Below are 14,144 nucleotides of genomic sequence, written 5' to 3'. Positions count from 1 at the left end.
CGTTCCTAGGTCCTCCAGTGCCTCTGAAAACCAAGTAAGGTTTCCCTAGTAGAACCCATAGACTCAGGTGCCTTGGCCATCGAGTGAGGTAGCAGTGGAATTTCTTCCCAGGTTCCAGCAAATACAGTAAATTTCCTGAGTCTGTGGTTGAAACTGGTCTCCCTGGACCAGCAGTTGACATTTCCCCCCTGTGGTGTTATATTCATGTTTCCATGTTTAACATGTCACACTGAATGAACATTGTGGTCTAAGGATTTAAAAGATTTATAATGGAGTCTTGAAAATTTACTTAAGGAATATGTACTTCCCCTAGCAATAACAAATATTACTACAAATGACCGTATTAAATTAAAGTCACTTAGGCATTTTTGATTTGTAGGAAAGTTAAAATTAATCTTACAGCAGTTTCGGTTTCAAAATGAAAACATTGCTTTGCCTGACCGCAGATTTCCAGGCTGTTAGTCAACAGTGAATGAAGTCTCCAGTGACTTTTTTTTCCTTGAAGAAATATTCAATTTTCTGAATGTGTAGAAAAACAATGTTAGAAGGAAAAACCCTGAAAAATCAAACGTACTGTAGTTATATCTAAGTAATTCATTCCTAGAAAAAAGAAACGTTTTCATGCAAGAAACTTCAAAAATTCTGGTAGTTTTTTTTACAAGTTGAATGGTGGATACATGAATTGTCATTTTATTATTCTTTAAATAGCCTGTGTAAATACATATACTCATTTGCATATAGGTCTTCCATAATTTTTTTAAAAATTGAAACAAGTCATAAATCCATACAAAATTAGTGTTTGTCAATGGAATATGCCACTTATTATCATTCTAAGAAAGAAAAGAGACCTTTCTTATTTACTCTTTATCCCTTTCCTGGTTAGTTCTAGTGAATAGGTAAGGAGCCTGATTCAAGTCCTTCTTTGCCATGTTAAGAAATAATAACTAGAAGGTCTACTGGCAAATACTTAACAGTTGACTTGTGGGAAGGAAAAATGTCTTGATTTGTAAATCTGCTAATTTCCATGGTATGAACATTCCCACCACAGCCAGTTTTAAGCTATCACTATTATGTCACTGAGCCCAGAATAGTGGCATAACATTATATAATCATTCTACCCAGCAGATTCATTATTAACGTAAATAATCTCAGGAACATAGTGAGATGTGGTAAAGTAACTAAGAAGTGGTTCACTTTGAGTTAAATGTCTTTGTTTTTTAACATACTTGATGTAATTATGTTTATATAAATTAATTTTTAATAATGGCTATGTTTAACAGATAGTTCATAAAATCCCTGAAAATCAAGCAGTTGGCTCTCACAAGCCAGTAGGAGCCAGCTCCAACACACTGCTGCTGCCAGATCAGAGCAGTTAGCTTGGCAAGGCACAGGAAATTTGGGGAGATGAGTCTTGAGTTTCCCCAAAACTCAGCCCACTGGGGCTGCAAATCCAAGGCTCCAGAAGAGTCAAGCATGTTCACCTAGCACCTGCCCATTTACAGCGTGTAACCCCCTCAAAGGGGTCTTCCCTGCACTTCCCCTGGCCCAAAGCTCCAGTTCCTCAAAACTTCTCAACTTTGAAAACCACAACGTGACCCTCAAGTACAAACAGGGAAGTGAAGTGTTCTTCATAGGAGTGTTTGGTTCTGAATGCTGATCCTTGAGTTCTATGACACCAGCTCTGCCCCTCACCAGCCAAGTGAGCTGGAATAGATCATCCCTTCTCAGCTGGCCATTACTGTGAAAAAGTAGGTGATTGCACTGGGTGATCCAGATTAACCTAGGTTTCTGCCTGCTGTAAAACCCCACCTCAATTGTGATTACCAAGGGCCTCAGAAAAGATCACTGATCATGTCAGGATCCACTGAGGAAAGTCCATCAGCCCAGAGCAACACAGCTTCCTGCACCAGTACCCGCTTAGCTCAGAAGTGAGGAAACTCTCTCAGCCCCAGTGGTAGAAAGATCTGCCTGTGTTCCTGCATGGATGTGTTAGAATATGACTGTCTTGGAGATGGAAAGTGGTTTTGTCTAGTTTCTTGGTCAAAGCCAAGTCACTCTGGCTTCAGTTCTTGGCTATAATCACGACCTTTACCCTGCTGCATCAGGTTTTCTATAAACTCGTCTCTCAGACGATTCATTGCCATCAGGAATCTGCCTACTTCTGACAAATACGGATGGGATGTTCTTGAAACTTTAGAGTTTAATGAAGTCTCAAAACAAATAGGTAAAGCCACGTTTAACAAGGGGAAGATGAAAGGGAAAGCATGGCCAACTGTAGTGGAGACGTGAGCCCATTCCCAGTCAGCCACCCACAAGTGGAATTTCTCCTACACGAGGCAAATTCTAGGTGCTTTCAGAACCAGAAACAGGTAGTGCCTCCTCAAGGAACTTGGAGTTGAGTAAGGGAGAGACAAAATAGAAAGAGACAACCACATATACCGCTTTATAGGATAATAACAGCATCTGTGTTTCAAGGCATTTACTCTGTGACAGGCAAGTGGGCACTTTTGCCTTCTCTACCAGCAGGTTCTCTTCTTAGACCATGAGCCCTGAGACTCATGTGGTAACCAAGGCCACAGAGGGCATGGGGTCCATGCAGAAGGATGAAGGACAGAGCCATGGCTTGCCAACAGGACAGCATCAGCCTATTCTGATGCAGAGAGACAGGAGGAGCTGTCCTGACATAAGAAGCTCCACCCCACCAGAGTTAAGAGTTCTTATAATACTCCACAGGCCCAGCTCCCAGGGTCCCATAAGGGACATGCCAGTTACAACATGTGCATCCCCAGGAAGCCCAAATCAGGATCCCTAGCTTCCTGCCAGGTATGTACAGATCTCATCCGGTTCCTCCCAGGCCAGGAAGGGTCACTGTTACCACATAAGGAGTGTTGCCTAGTTGACGTACCATCTTAGCAAGCTGCCAAAGTTAACCAAAGATAAGTTCTCATGCAGAAAGGGATTACCTTACCTATAATTATTGCAGGTTGAGTATTTCTAATCCAAAATACTCCAAAGTCTATAATGTAAGACTTTTGATATTCAGATTAGAGATACTTGACTGGTAAAGTCTATGCAAATCTTCCCAAATCTGAGAAACTCTAAAGTCAGAAACACTTGGTCCCAAGCCATTCAGATAAAGTACATTCAACCCATATTTCATTTTACAGAAAATGAAGCTGAGGTTTAGAAAAATTTATCAACTTGCCTCAAACTTTATAGTTAGCACCCCAGCCGTGGCTTGAACCCTGGCTTGCCTTGACTTCAATATCATGCTCTTAACTAAAATGCAAGGTGTAAACTTTTTTCAACGTCATAATAAATCTATGTTTATTTTACTATTTGAAAAACTATTTGAATTTGAATTATCTACCATTTTGGGGCAGTTGGTCTTCTTGGAAAAAGCTACATCTTTATTTTGTGGATTTACCCCTTCCTGGTACACCATATACCCCACCATGAGAAGCTCAGCATTATGCTGGTTAGCAGTTCTACTTGGAATAACGACAGACAACATTTTTCTCTGAGCGTCTATATTTTGCGTAGAAGTAGATGAGGAGCAAAAAAAGAAGTTTAAGAGCTGTAGAACCAATTTTGCATCTGAAAATAAATGAGTACCTGGGTGCCAGGTGCAAGCAATTCTCTTTCATATCAATGTTCCTTTCTTCTTTTAAATCATCACCATCTTGTAACAAAAACATTTAAGCCCTCATGGCAACACATGCATCTTTATTACACTTCAGTTTAACATATAAAATCCAGTTTATATATCTGGATTGTGTTGCAGGAGCTATTCAAGAAGGGCACCATCCATGTTCCGAGTATAAAAGTCAGAATTTTAAGACACTGTAACAATATTACTGTTGTTTCATTGGGTGTTTAATTGATTGTAAGCTTTCACCAGGCATAAAAGCTATCTGTTGACTCCCAAAACTTCATAGTGTAGTAAAGAAAAATTCCAAGGCTTTTGTAGGCAGAATGTGGAATGAGTTAGGTAAAATACCATGATTAATAGCAGCGAGATTAGTTTATATTGAACAAGACAAAATGCAGTTGGTGGCAGAGAGGTCCAGAGAAGACTTGAGAGTCACAGTAACATTCTGCCTCTCATCCAAGATGAGCACCGGTGTTTGTTTCATTGTCTCCACACTTTCATATCCTCTGTTCACTACAGAGTCCATCAGAGTCCAAAAATGCAGCTGACAAAGTTTACCAATAATACAAAAACATGAGTGCTCTTTAGGTAGGAGAAACCATTCCTTAGATTGTTTTGCATCTCAAATGACATAAATGTGTGAGATATTAAATTATATAGGGAGAAAAGAATAAAGTTTGAATGTTACTAACAGAAGTGCTGGAAAAATACTTTCAGATTTCCAAACTGAAACCAAGTAAGAAAAATCAGATCATTAGCAGGTCTTTGGTGGTGATCTTCCTTGTACTGCCCGCCACCCCGCTGCACCCCCCGGCTGACTCTGCTTAGAGGAGTGGGCTCCCGATGGGTGGAAAGCTGGAGAGAATCTTCTAAATTAGAAGTCCTCTTGAACCAAAGGTGTTGCCTGGGTGCAGGTCTATTCTGTGTGTGGAAGAAATGGGCCAGACTTCAAGGGGTCTCAACAGCAAGAAACTGGGAGGTCATCTTATTACTGCATAGAAAAAGGGAAGCCTCTGTGAGATTTGATACTGGGACTCAGCTGCCTCCAAGCCCCTTCCCTGGGACCAAGAGTCTGTCACACCCTGTGTCTGTCATGGTTGCTACTGTGCTTGCTGACACTACATTACACCTTGTAAGTGGCTCAGGACACTTACCCTCCCCGGACCCCCACTGTTGTTTCAGATTCATGACAGATGCTGCCCGCCGAGAACAGGAGTCCCTGAAGAAGAAGATTCAGCCGAAGCTCTCACTGACCTTGTCCAGCTCAGTGTCTCGAGGGAATGTGTCCACGCCTCCACGCCATAGCAGCGGAAGCCTTACTCCCCCCGTGACCCCGCCCATCACCCCCTCCTCTTCATTCCGCAGCAGCACTCCGACAGGTGAGTGGCTTGGCACTGTGAGAGAGGCAGAGCCAGAAAGAGGTGCACTGGGGGCAGGAAGACGCTGGGGACGGAAGATAACCAGATCCAGTACCTCTTTGACCCTTCACTGGTCTCTCCAGAGTGTGCTGGCTCATTCACCTGTTAATTATTGAAGAAATATTTGTAGATTATTAATATCTATGTGACAGTGGCTTTAAAGGTATTTTGAGTCCTCTCTGTTAGGTATGGATGAAGTAGTACAATGTCTTAGGTTTGCTCAGGTCAGGGGAGGGAGTATCTGGAACAAAATTGCTATGTGTTGGTTATTATTGAAGTTGAGCAATGGACATATATTGGTTCAGCTTATACCATTCTCCCTGTTTTTGCTTATTTTTGTAATTTTTCATAATACAATGATTAAGAGCAAAACCACATTTAGAAAGCCTCCTTCGTGAGAGGTCCTGAGCCACTATGGTGAACAGAAGGACCCCTCTCTCTCTTACACCTGGTGCAAGATTTTGGCACCCTCCTAATGTGGGAGTGATGTAAAAAATAAAATGGGGGTTGGTGTTAAAGGTGGGAATATCGACTCAACCACGGTACACAGCTGAACTGCAGGACAAAGTTGGATCTGTGACAAGTGCACGTCTTAGTATGTCTTCCTTGAACTCAGTTTATTTCCCAAATTACCCTTCTTAGCTCATGCCTCAGCTCAGGAAAGGAGCAGACCAGAAGGCACCATGGGCTGTGAGTTGAGTATGTGCAGATGTTCCTCCTCTTCTTCAGCCATAGAGTTGCTAGTGCTCCATGACAGGAAGGTATAAAGTCATAGAAGAAGCTGGGAGGTCTTTTGTGATTGTTTTGTTTTGTTTTGTTTTGTTTTGTTTTGTTGGTCTTTTTGAGACAGGGTTTCGCCTAAGCAGTTCAGGCTGGCCTTGAACTTACTTTGTAGCCCAAGGCTGGCCTCAAACTCAGTTTTTCCTGCCTCAGCCTCCCGAATGCTGGGATTACAGGTGTGTGCCACCATGCCTGGCTGGTACTCTGTGTCTTGCCTAAGAAGCAGGCAATAAATTTCCTTTCTCCCAGTTGGAATATAGACAGTCACTAATCAAATAAATACAGAAGTAAATGTACCATTGTCATCATGACTAATGCTAGACAAAAGAACTCAGTGATGGAGTGTCCCAGAAAGAAGCACTTGGCTAGGAAAGGCCTCCCTGAAAAGATGAGTAGGAATCGAAAAAGGAAAGAAAGGGACAATGTCGCTGAGGAAGAAAGAGGGAAAGGAGAAGTGTTGCAGCTAGGAAGAATAGCATTTTTCCAAAGCCCTGTCAGGAGAAGCCTGACAGTCCCCGAGCAGGCCGCTAGGTGTAATAGGAGGCAGCAGGGCCTCGGGCAGTGGTGGCAAACCTAAAACACACGTGCCACGGTGGGCTGTTTATATCATTGAAAGCTCTAAAAGGTTCACACTCATCTTCTTAGGACACTGTCGTTCTTATTAGAGACTTCAGTTCATTCTCAGTTGCTTGAAGAGCAAATCATGGGGGCCAGGGATACAGCTCAGTGGCATAAGCGCTTGCCTGGCAAGCCTGAGGTCATGAGTTTGATTCCCAGTACCAACAAAACAAAACAAAAAAAACAGATCATGGTCATTCTTCTAGAGGATGAATTGGTTCACTTGTGTCAGTCCTCTGATTATTTCCTGAAACAGGCCACCATGTGCACCTTATATTTTATTTTGTGAAAAGTGACTTCCCCGAATCTTGACATAACATTTACTATGTAAATGTAGGGAATGCAAGAGAACAGGGTTTTGAGAGTGTTGTGTAATGCTGCAATTCTCCTTTCTGGATGTTTCTATATTTGTTCATATGGTATATGAATTATTAGGGGCAGTTTTAAGCTGTTTGATACCTGAGGTAATGTGGCCTGACTCATGCCCAACACCAGATAACCAGAACTGCCCCAATTAGTAACAGGCACCTCCAAACTCTCTGCAAATAAAGACAGTTTAGAGTGAGAGTTTATTGATTTTTCATGTAAGCACGTTTGGAAGAAATGGAATCATTTCCTGTCCTTCAGACATAAAGAAATCTTTATGACACCTTGCCTATTTTAGAAGTTTCCCACTGAGAGAATTAATTTGTGTTGTGGTAAAGATGTATCATTTTCAGTCTGTCAAGATCATTGGTAAGTTATTTGCTGCTTGGAGAACATTCCAAGTAAACATTAAAAATTAGCAGAGGAAATGGTTTCTTAAACCCTTACCCTGTGCAGTTTTGATTGTGTACATTTTTGAATGTTCAGAATGTTATTTTACCTGTAGTTAGAGAGATCAGTGTATTTTGCTTGACTAATGTGGTTCCAGTCACTTTCTTTACCACATTATAAATAATATTCCACATTTTTACATCCTAAATCCGCTCTTCCAAGTTCCATATTCAAGGTGCTTGCCAGGGTCAGAAGAAACAGCCATCGTGTAGAAAACTTCATTTATAAAATATTCCTTAAGGGGTGCTTTCTTAACCAGACTGAATCAGAGCTTAGCTTCAACCCAGTTTTGCAGTTTCTAGGAGAATCTTCTCAGCTTTTTCATTTCCTATCCTTCCTTACTTGTTTTGTTTTCTTTTAATATAGTAAAGGAAAAAAAAGCTATTCATTTAAGAAAATCCTAAAATGGTTTAAAGCATGCAGTAGTGAACTTTTTCTATAAAGGACCAGATAGTAAATGTCTCAAGTTTTGCAGGCTGTCAGATCTCTGTCTCGCAGCCCTTCCTCTTTGCTGCCATAGTGGGAAAGCAGCCATAGCACCTTATGAACAAATGGGCATGATGTGTTCTGTTAAAAGTCAGAATTTAGGGAAGCTATTATTTGCAAAACCAGGCCAGGCTTGGCCCACAGGTGACAGTTTTCCAACCCTTAGTGTAAATCATAGAGATGTGGAATTTAAAGACAAACATGAATAAATTATTTGAAAATAAGGTGTAGCAACTCCTTTAACAGTAGGAACAGCTAAGTATAGTTTCCGTGGGGGTAAGGCAGCCAGTGTTTGTGGATTGTTCACTATGCGTACTTAACTATAGTCTTCATTTATGGTGTTGGTTTCAGTCCTAACACCAGCCCTGCTGAGACATTATTAGTCCCATGTACAGAAGTATCCCTGAATATGGTTAACTTGACATATCCCTGTGTTTGTCTATTCAAAGAACACAATCTAGGCATCAATATGGTGATGCATGCCTATAATCTCAGTACTTGGGAAGCTGAGACAGAAGAGTCACAAGTTCAAAGCCAACCTGGGCTATACAGCAAGACCCTATCTCAAAAAAGTATAAAACAAGGGATGTGGTCTTTCCAGTGCACTCACTCTATATTAATTATTATCCCATTAATACCCTTCCAGAAATTCTTATTAAATTGTCATCCAACTGCCTCAATTACTGTTAACTTGACACCGCCAAACTCTAAATACAAAAATATGCAAAGGGACTGGAACTGTGGTTCACCTTCTTCCACAATAAGTGCACTTATACCCATTTGTACCCCACTTGTACCCACTTGTTCTTATAAGCTGGTTCTCTGAGCTTACTCCAGATAACTGGTTGTTAAATATTCCATTTGTAAGCCAGTTGTTAAACTGTTATCTTGAAATTGGCCACAGTGGGCATATTTACACCAGTGAAATTGACAAATATTTCCTATCAGAAATGTTCCTACTCTTCATTTTACTGTTAGACTGGTAAATACTAAGAGGATAAAACTGTGGTATGTCTTAGTTTGTAGTTCAAGAGGTCATGGAGTGAATTGAATCTAGGAATAAACCTAAGAGCAGAAATCACCCACCAATAAATAAATAATGACCATTTAAAACACTGCAGTGCTGCCTGCTCCTGCTGTCTCATGTGCCTCCCCCATGGGTGAGGAGGAGAGAGGCCCCACCCCCACTACCAGCACTGGCTGCCTTGCATGCCCTGTGCAGCCAAACTACCAAATACTAGCTGGCTCTGTGCCTTGGTTCTCCTCAGCATAGAATGGCAAAGGTGGCAACCAAAAGACTGACTTGACTGAGGACAAGACCAACACCCAGGAGGACAGTTTCCATCCTGGACTAAAGTGTTACCCTACTGCAGAGATTCAGTGAAAGACAACCATGGGAGACATGGTTGGAGAGGGTAAGAGCAAGACAGAGATCTCCTGAGATGCCCTCAGGCTCAAACTAAGAAGATCATAGGGTCTGTATTATGTGGTGGGAGGCTAGGTTTGGTAGGTGTAACCTTTAGAGAGAGAGGTTTATACTGAAGTTTATGCTTCTGTTTATACTGAAGTCATAGATTTCTTTGCTCTGGTTAAGGGTGGTTTGTGAGTAGCTCTTAGGGTCATCAGCATCCTGTTTATATTTGACACCACTGTTGTCACTTACTTTATTACTATAGTCAAGATGACATAGTTGGTGCTATCAACTAGTTTTCTCTATATACTAATATCTGAAATGTCTGGAGATCATAAACAGTACTGGCTCATTCCTGAAGAACTGGGCACTGAACCAAAGAAACTGCACTCCTTAGCACAGAAAACAAACAGAAAAATAAAAACATGAGGAAACAAGGCAACAGAATGCCTCCAAAAACTCCAAGCTCCCCCTAAAGCTGATCCAGGGAGCACTGAGGGTGAGGAAATCATAAACCACACTTCAGAAATGTCTGAAAGGGTATCAATGAGGATAGCAAAACAGTTCATTGAGGTGCTTGGTGAATTCAAAGAAAATACAACTAAACAGATAATGACCCAAGTGAAACAAATGATCAGCAGGTCTACAGAAGACACTAATTAAAATCTAGTGGAGCTAAAAAAAGAAATACAAAACATAAAATAGCATAGAATAGAATGGGAGTCTATAAAAAAGTTCTAATCAGAAATTCAGGAGATTAAAAATATGAATTCAAATACTGACATACAGAGAAAACTACCTGGCAGCAGAAGCAACCAGTGTGAGGACAGAATGTCAGATCTATACAACAGGGCTGTTTTTAGTGATCATTTAATGAAAATTACCTTAAAAAGAACAAGAAAACGTGAACATGGATCCAGCAGCTGCTAGATAACTCAAAGACTAATATGAGTAATTGGAATTAATGAAAAATCAGAAGATAGTACAAACAGGCATTTTTTAAAAACTTATTTACAGAAATAATAGGAGAAAACTTTCCAGGAAAGGAAAAAATTTAACATACAAATAAGTGAGACATATAGAACCTCAACTAGCAATGATCTGAAAAACACCATGCCACACCACATAATAATTAAAATGCCAAATAGTAGAAATTGTGGGGGGATACCACAAATTCAACACAAGAACGGAATCTTAAAAGCTATAGAAAACGAAATGAATCACCTGTACAGGAAAACCCATCAGAATTACAATAGACTTCTCAACACAAACCTTAAAGGCAAGGAGAGCTTGGAATAAAGTGTTTCAACCCCTAAAAGAAAACAACTTCGAACCTAGAGTAATATGCCTGCAAAATTATCTTTCAAAATTGATGGAAAAATGAGATATTTCCATGCTAAGGAGCACCTAAAGAAATTCTTGACCACTAAACCAACACACCAAAAACTTATCAAGGACATCCTAGAAGGAAACAATGAAGCTAACTGACAAAAGGTCCAATAGAAGGAATGTATCACGTAAGACTAGTTGTTAAGTAAAAGGGTAAAAAGGCAAAACAGCAACAAGTAAACAATAAAATGATAGGAGTAAATCAATTATAACTATTAATGTGAATGGACTCAGTTCACAAATCAAAATAGATTAGCAGAATGAATCAAGAAACAAAATTCAATGATATATTATATACAAGAAACTCATCTAGTTATAAAAAGAAATTGGTAAACTAAAATTCAAAAGATGAAGAACCATATTCCATGCCGTGGGAACCCCAAAACAAAGGAGTAGCTATCTTGTTTTCAAAGTGAACTTTAAACCAAAGCTGATCAAAAGAGACAAAGAAGGATGTTATATATCAGGTAATGGAACTATTCAGTAGGAAGGGCTAACAGTTATAAGCATATATGCACCAAAACAGTGCATGCAACTTTATAAAACAAGCACTAATTGACATAAAAGATCTAATAAACATCAACACAATTATACTAGGAACCTCAACCTCCCACTATCACAAATAGACAGGTCAAGTAAACAGAAAATAAAGAAATAGCAGAGATGAAGCAAACCTTAATAGAACAAATGAATTTAATAGAAATCTATAGAGTGTTTCACCCAGTAACAACAGAATACACATTCTTTTTGGCACCACATGGTACTTTCTCCAAGATAGACCACATACTGGTTAATAAAGCATGCTTATGTAAATGCAAAAAAATCACAATTTTACCATGGATATGATCAGATCACAGTGCAGTGAAATTAGGAATCAATAGCAATAGAAACCACAGAAACTATGCAAAAGTATGGAAATCAAATAACACATTCTTGAATAATCAGTGGGTCACAGATGAAATTAAGGAAGAAATAAGACACTTCTTAGAATGAAATGATCATGCCAGTACAACATACCAGAATTTATGGGACACAATGAAAGCAGTCCTACAAGAGAGGTTTACAACTGTGAATGCTGACATCAGAAAAATTGAACAAGCCCAAATAAACTAATGATGCATCTCAAGGTTCTAGAAAGACAAGAACAATCCAAATCCAGAACTTGTACAAGGAAGGAAATTATAATGATCAGAGTAGGGCTGGGATGTGGCTCAGTGGTAGATCTTTTGCCTTGCATGCACAAGGCCCTGGGTTAGATCCCCAGCACCACATACATAAAAAAACCCAATAATAATAATAAATAAATAAAACAATGGTCAGAGTAGAAATCAATGAAATGGAGACCAAGAACAAAAGTACAAAGAATCAATGAGTTGAAAAGTTGATTCTTTAAAAGAATAAACAGAATAGACAAACCTTTAGTCAGTCATACCAAAAAAAGGAAAGACAAGACACATATCAATGCAATAGAAATGAAAAAGGTGAAATCATAATAAATATTGCCAAAACCCAGAAAATTTATTAGCAACAACTTCACAAACCAATATGCCAAAAAATTAGAGAACTCAGAGAAATGGAGAGACTCCTAGCTACATATGAATTACCCAACCTGAACCAAGAAGACTTAAAACTCTTGAATAATCCAATAACAAACAATGAAATTAAAGCACTAATAAAAAACCTACCAACTAAGAAAAGACCAGGACCTCATGAATTCATTGCCAAATTCTACAAGAGGAGCTAATACCTGTACTCCTACAGCTCTTTAATGAAATCAAGAAGGAAGGAATATTGCAAAAATCACTCTTGGAAGCTAGCATTACCCTGCTCCCAAAACCAGACAAGGATCCAACCAAAAAAAGAGAACTACAGGCCAGTTTCTCTAATAAACACAGATACAAAAATCCTCAACACCATACTGGCAAACAGAATGCAACAAGAAGATCATATACCATGACCAAGTAGACTTCACCCAGGGATGCAAAGATGATTCAACATAAACAAATCAGTAATTCATCACATAAACAAAATCATGATAATCTCAGTAGACACAGAAATAGCCTTTGACAAAATCCAGCATCCAGTAATAATAAAAATCCTAAGGAAAATAGGTATAGAAGGACCTTATCCCAAACTTAAAAGCCATTTATGGCCAACCTACTGCCACTATCATATTAAATAGGGAGTAACTGAAAGCTTTCCCTCTAAAGGAACAAGACAAGGATGTCCACTATTGCCACTTCTGTTCAACATAGTGCTCAAAACATTAGCCAGAGCAATTGTTGTAGTCAGGGTTTACAAAGGAATGGATTTAATATATGACACGTAATTTATAGGATTATTTTATAATATTCACTCAAAGAGTCAAATGCAAAAGAGTGCAGGAGATCCGTCCACACACTAGAGACATAAAGAATCCAGCTGAGGGCCTGGATCCCACAGCAATGTCCTCCACAAGTCCAACTGGAGGCCTAGAGCCCACAACAATGTCTCATGCAAGTCTGTATCAAGGCTCTGTACTGTAAAGGCCCAGATGTCAGTGGTGGAAGGTAGAAAGTCTGCACCAGCAGGATTAAGGATCTGTGCCAGCAGGCTGAGGGATCTGCACTGGAGCCAGGAAGCAATGTTCAAGGTAAGGACCAGAGCTCCCCTAAAGAACCTCATCCATGCTCCGCAACAGCAAGGACCCAAGCCTCTTCGAGGATAACAGCTGAGTTCATATCGGGAAAACCAGCACAGCAGTCTTCTCCAGGAACATCAACAGCACTAGCATCTTCCCCTCCAGTTCTCCTTTTATCCAGTTAGCAATATTCTTCAGATGGACTTTCCGCCCCAGAATCATGCTGATTCAGTTCAGCTGAGTGTTACAAGGTGATCATGGCTATCATCAAAAAATCAATAGCAATTGCTGGGAAGGATGTGGGGGAAAAGGAACTCTTTTACATTGTTGGCAGGAATGTAAACTAGTACAACGACTATAGAAATCAGTGTGGAGATTCCACCAAAAACTAAAAATAGAAATTCTACTTGACTCAGTTATCCCCCTTCTGAGTATCTTCCCAGAACAGTTAAAGTCATCATAGTACAAGGATATATGCATACCCATGTTTATAGCAGCACAATTTATAATATCTGGATCTCGTAAACAGTGTATATGTCTATCAAGAGATGAATGGATAAAGAAAATGTGGTATTTATACACAATGGAGTACTGCTGTGCCATAAAGATAAACTTGAGGCATCATAGGGAAATGGAGGCAACTTGAGAACATAATGTTAAGGGAAATAAGTCAGATTCACAAGCTTAAATGTTGTGTGGTTTCTCTTATATGAGAAACTCAAAAGCAAACACACACACAATATATATACATATATATATTAGTTATATATATATGCACACACATATAGAGAAAAAATAGAGAAAGAAACAGCGCAAAATAGTAGATAAATGGGAAGTAGGGAGAAGTTCAAATAATTCCCCGAATTATCTATTCCAATGTTTCAAAATATTTTCAGGTATATGCTTTTTTTTTTCATGTGTACTAGTACTTTCTCTGAAAAGAAAGTGCTGTTC

General features: G+C 39.5%; 1 protein-coding gene across 1 annotated transcript in view; it reads left to right on the top strand.

Moving 5' to 3' along the window:
- Positions 1–14,144, top strand: part of Jazf1 (JAZF zinc finger 1) — a 137,302-nt gene that overhangs the window by 77,556 nt on the left and 45,602 nt on the right. The window contains exon 2 of the mRNA XM_013510615.1: positions 4,835–5,031. Within this exon, the coding sequence (XP_013366069.1) occupies positions 4,839–5,031 (193 nt within the window). The 5' untranslated portion in view covers positions 4,835–4,838. The remainder of the gene's footprint in view (positions 1–4,834; positions 5,032–14,144) is intronic.

This window comes from Chinchilla lanigera, unplaced genomic scaffold (assembly GCF_000276665.1).
Source record: "Chinchilla lanigera isolate Chin_1 unplaced genomic scaffold, ChiLan1.0 scaffold00009, whole genome shotgun sequence".
NCBI classification, from domain to species: Eukaryota; Metazoa; Chordata; class Mammalia; order Rodentia; family Chinchillidae; genus Chinchilla; species Chinchilla lanigera.
This window is presented reverse-complemented; position numbering and strand designations above follow the sequence as displayed.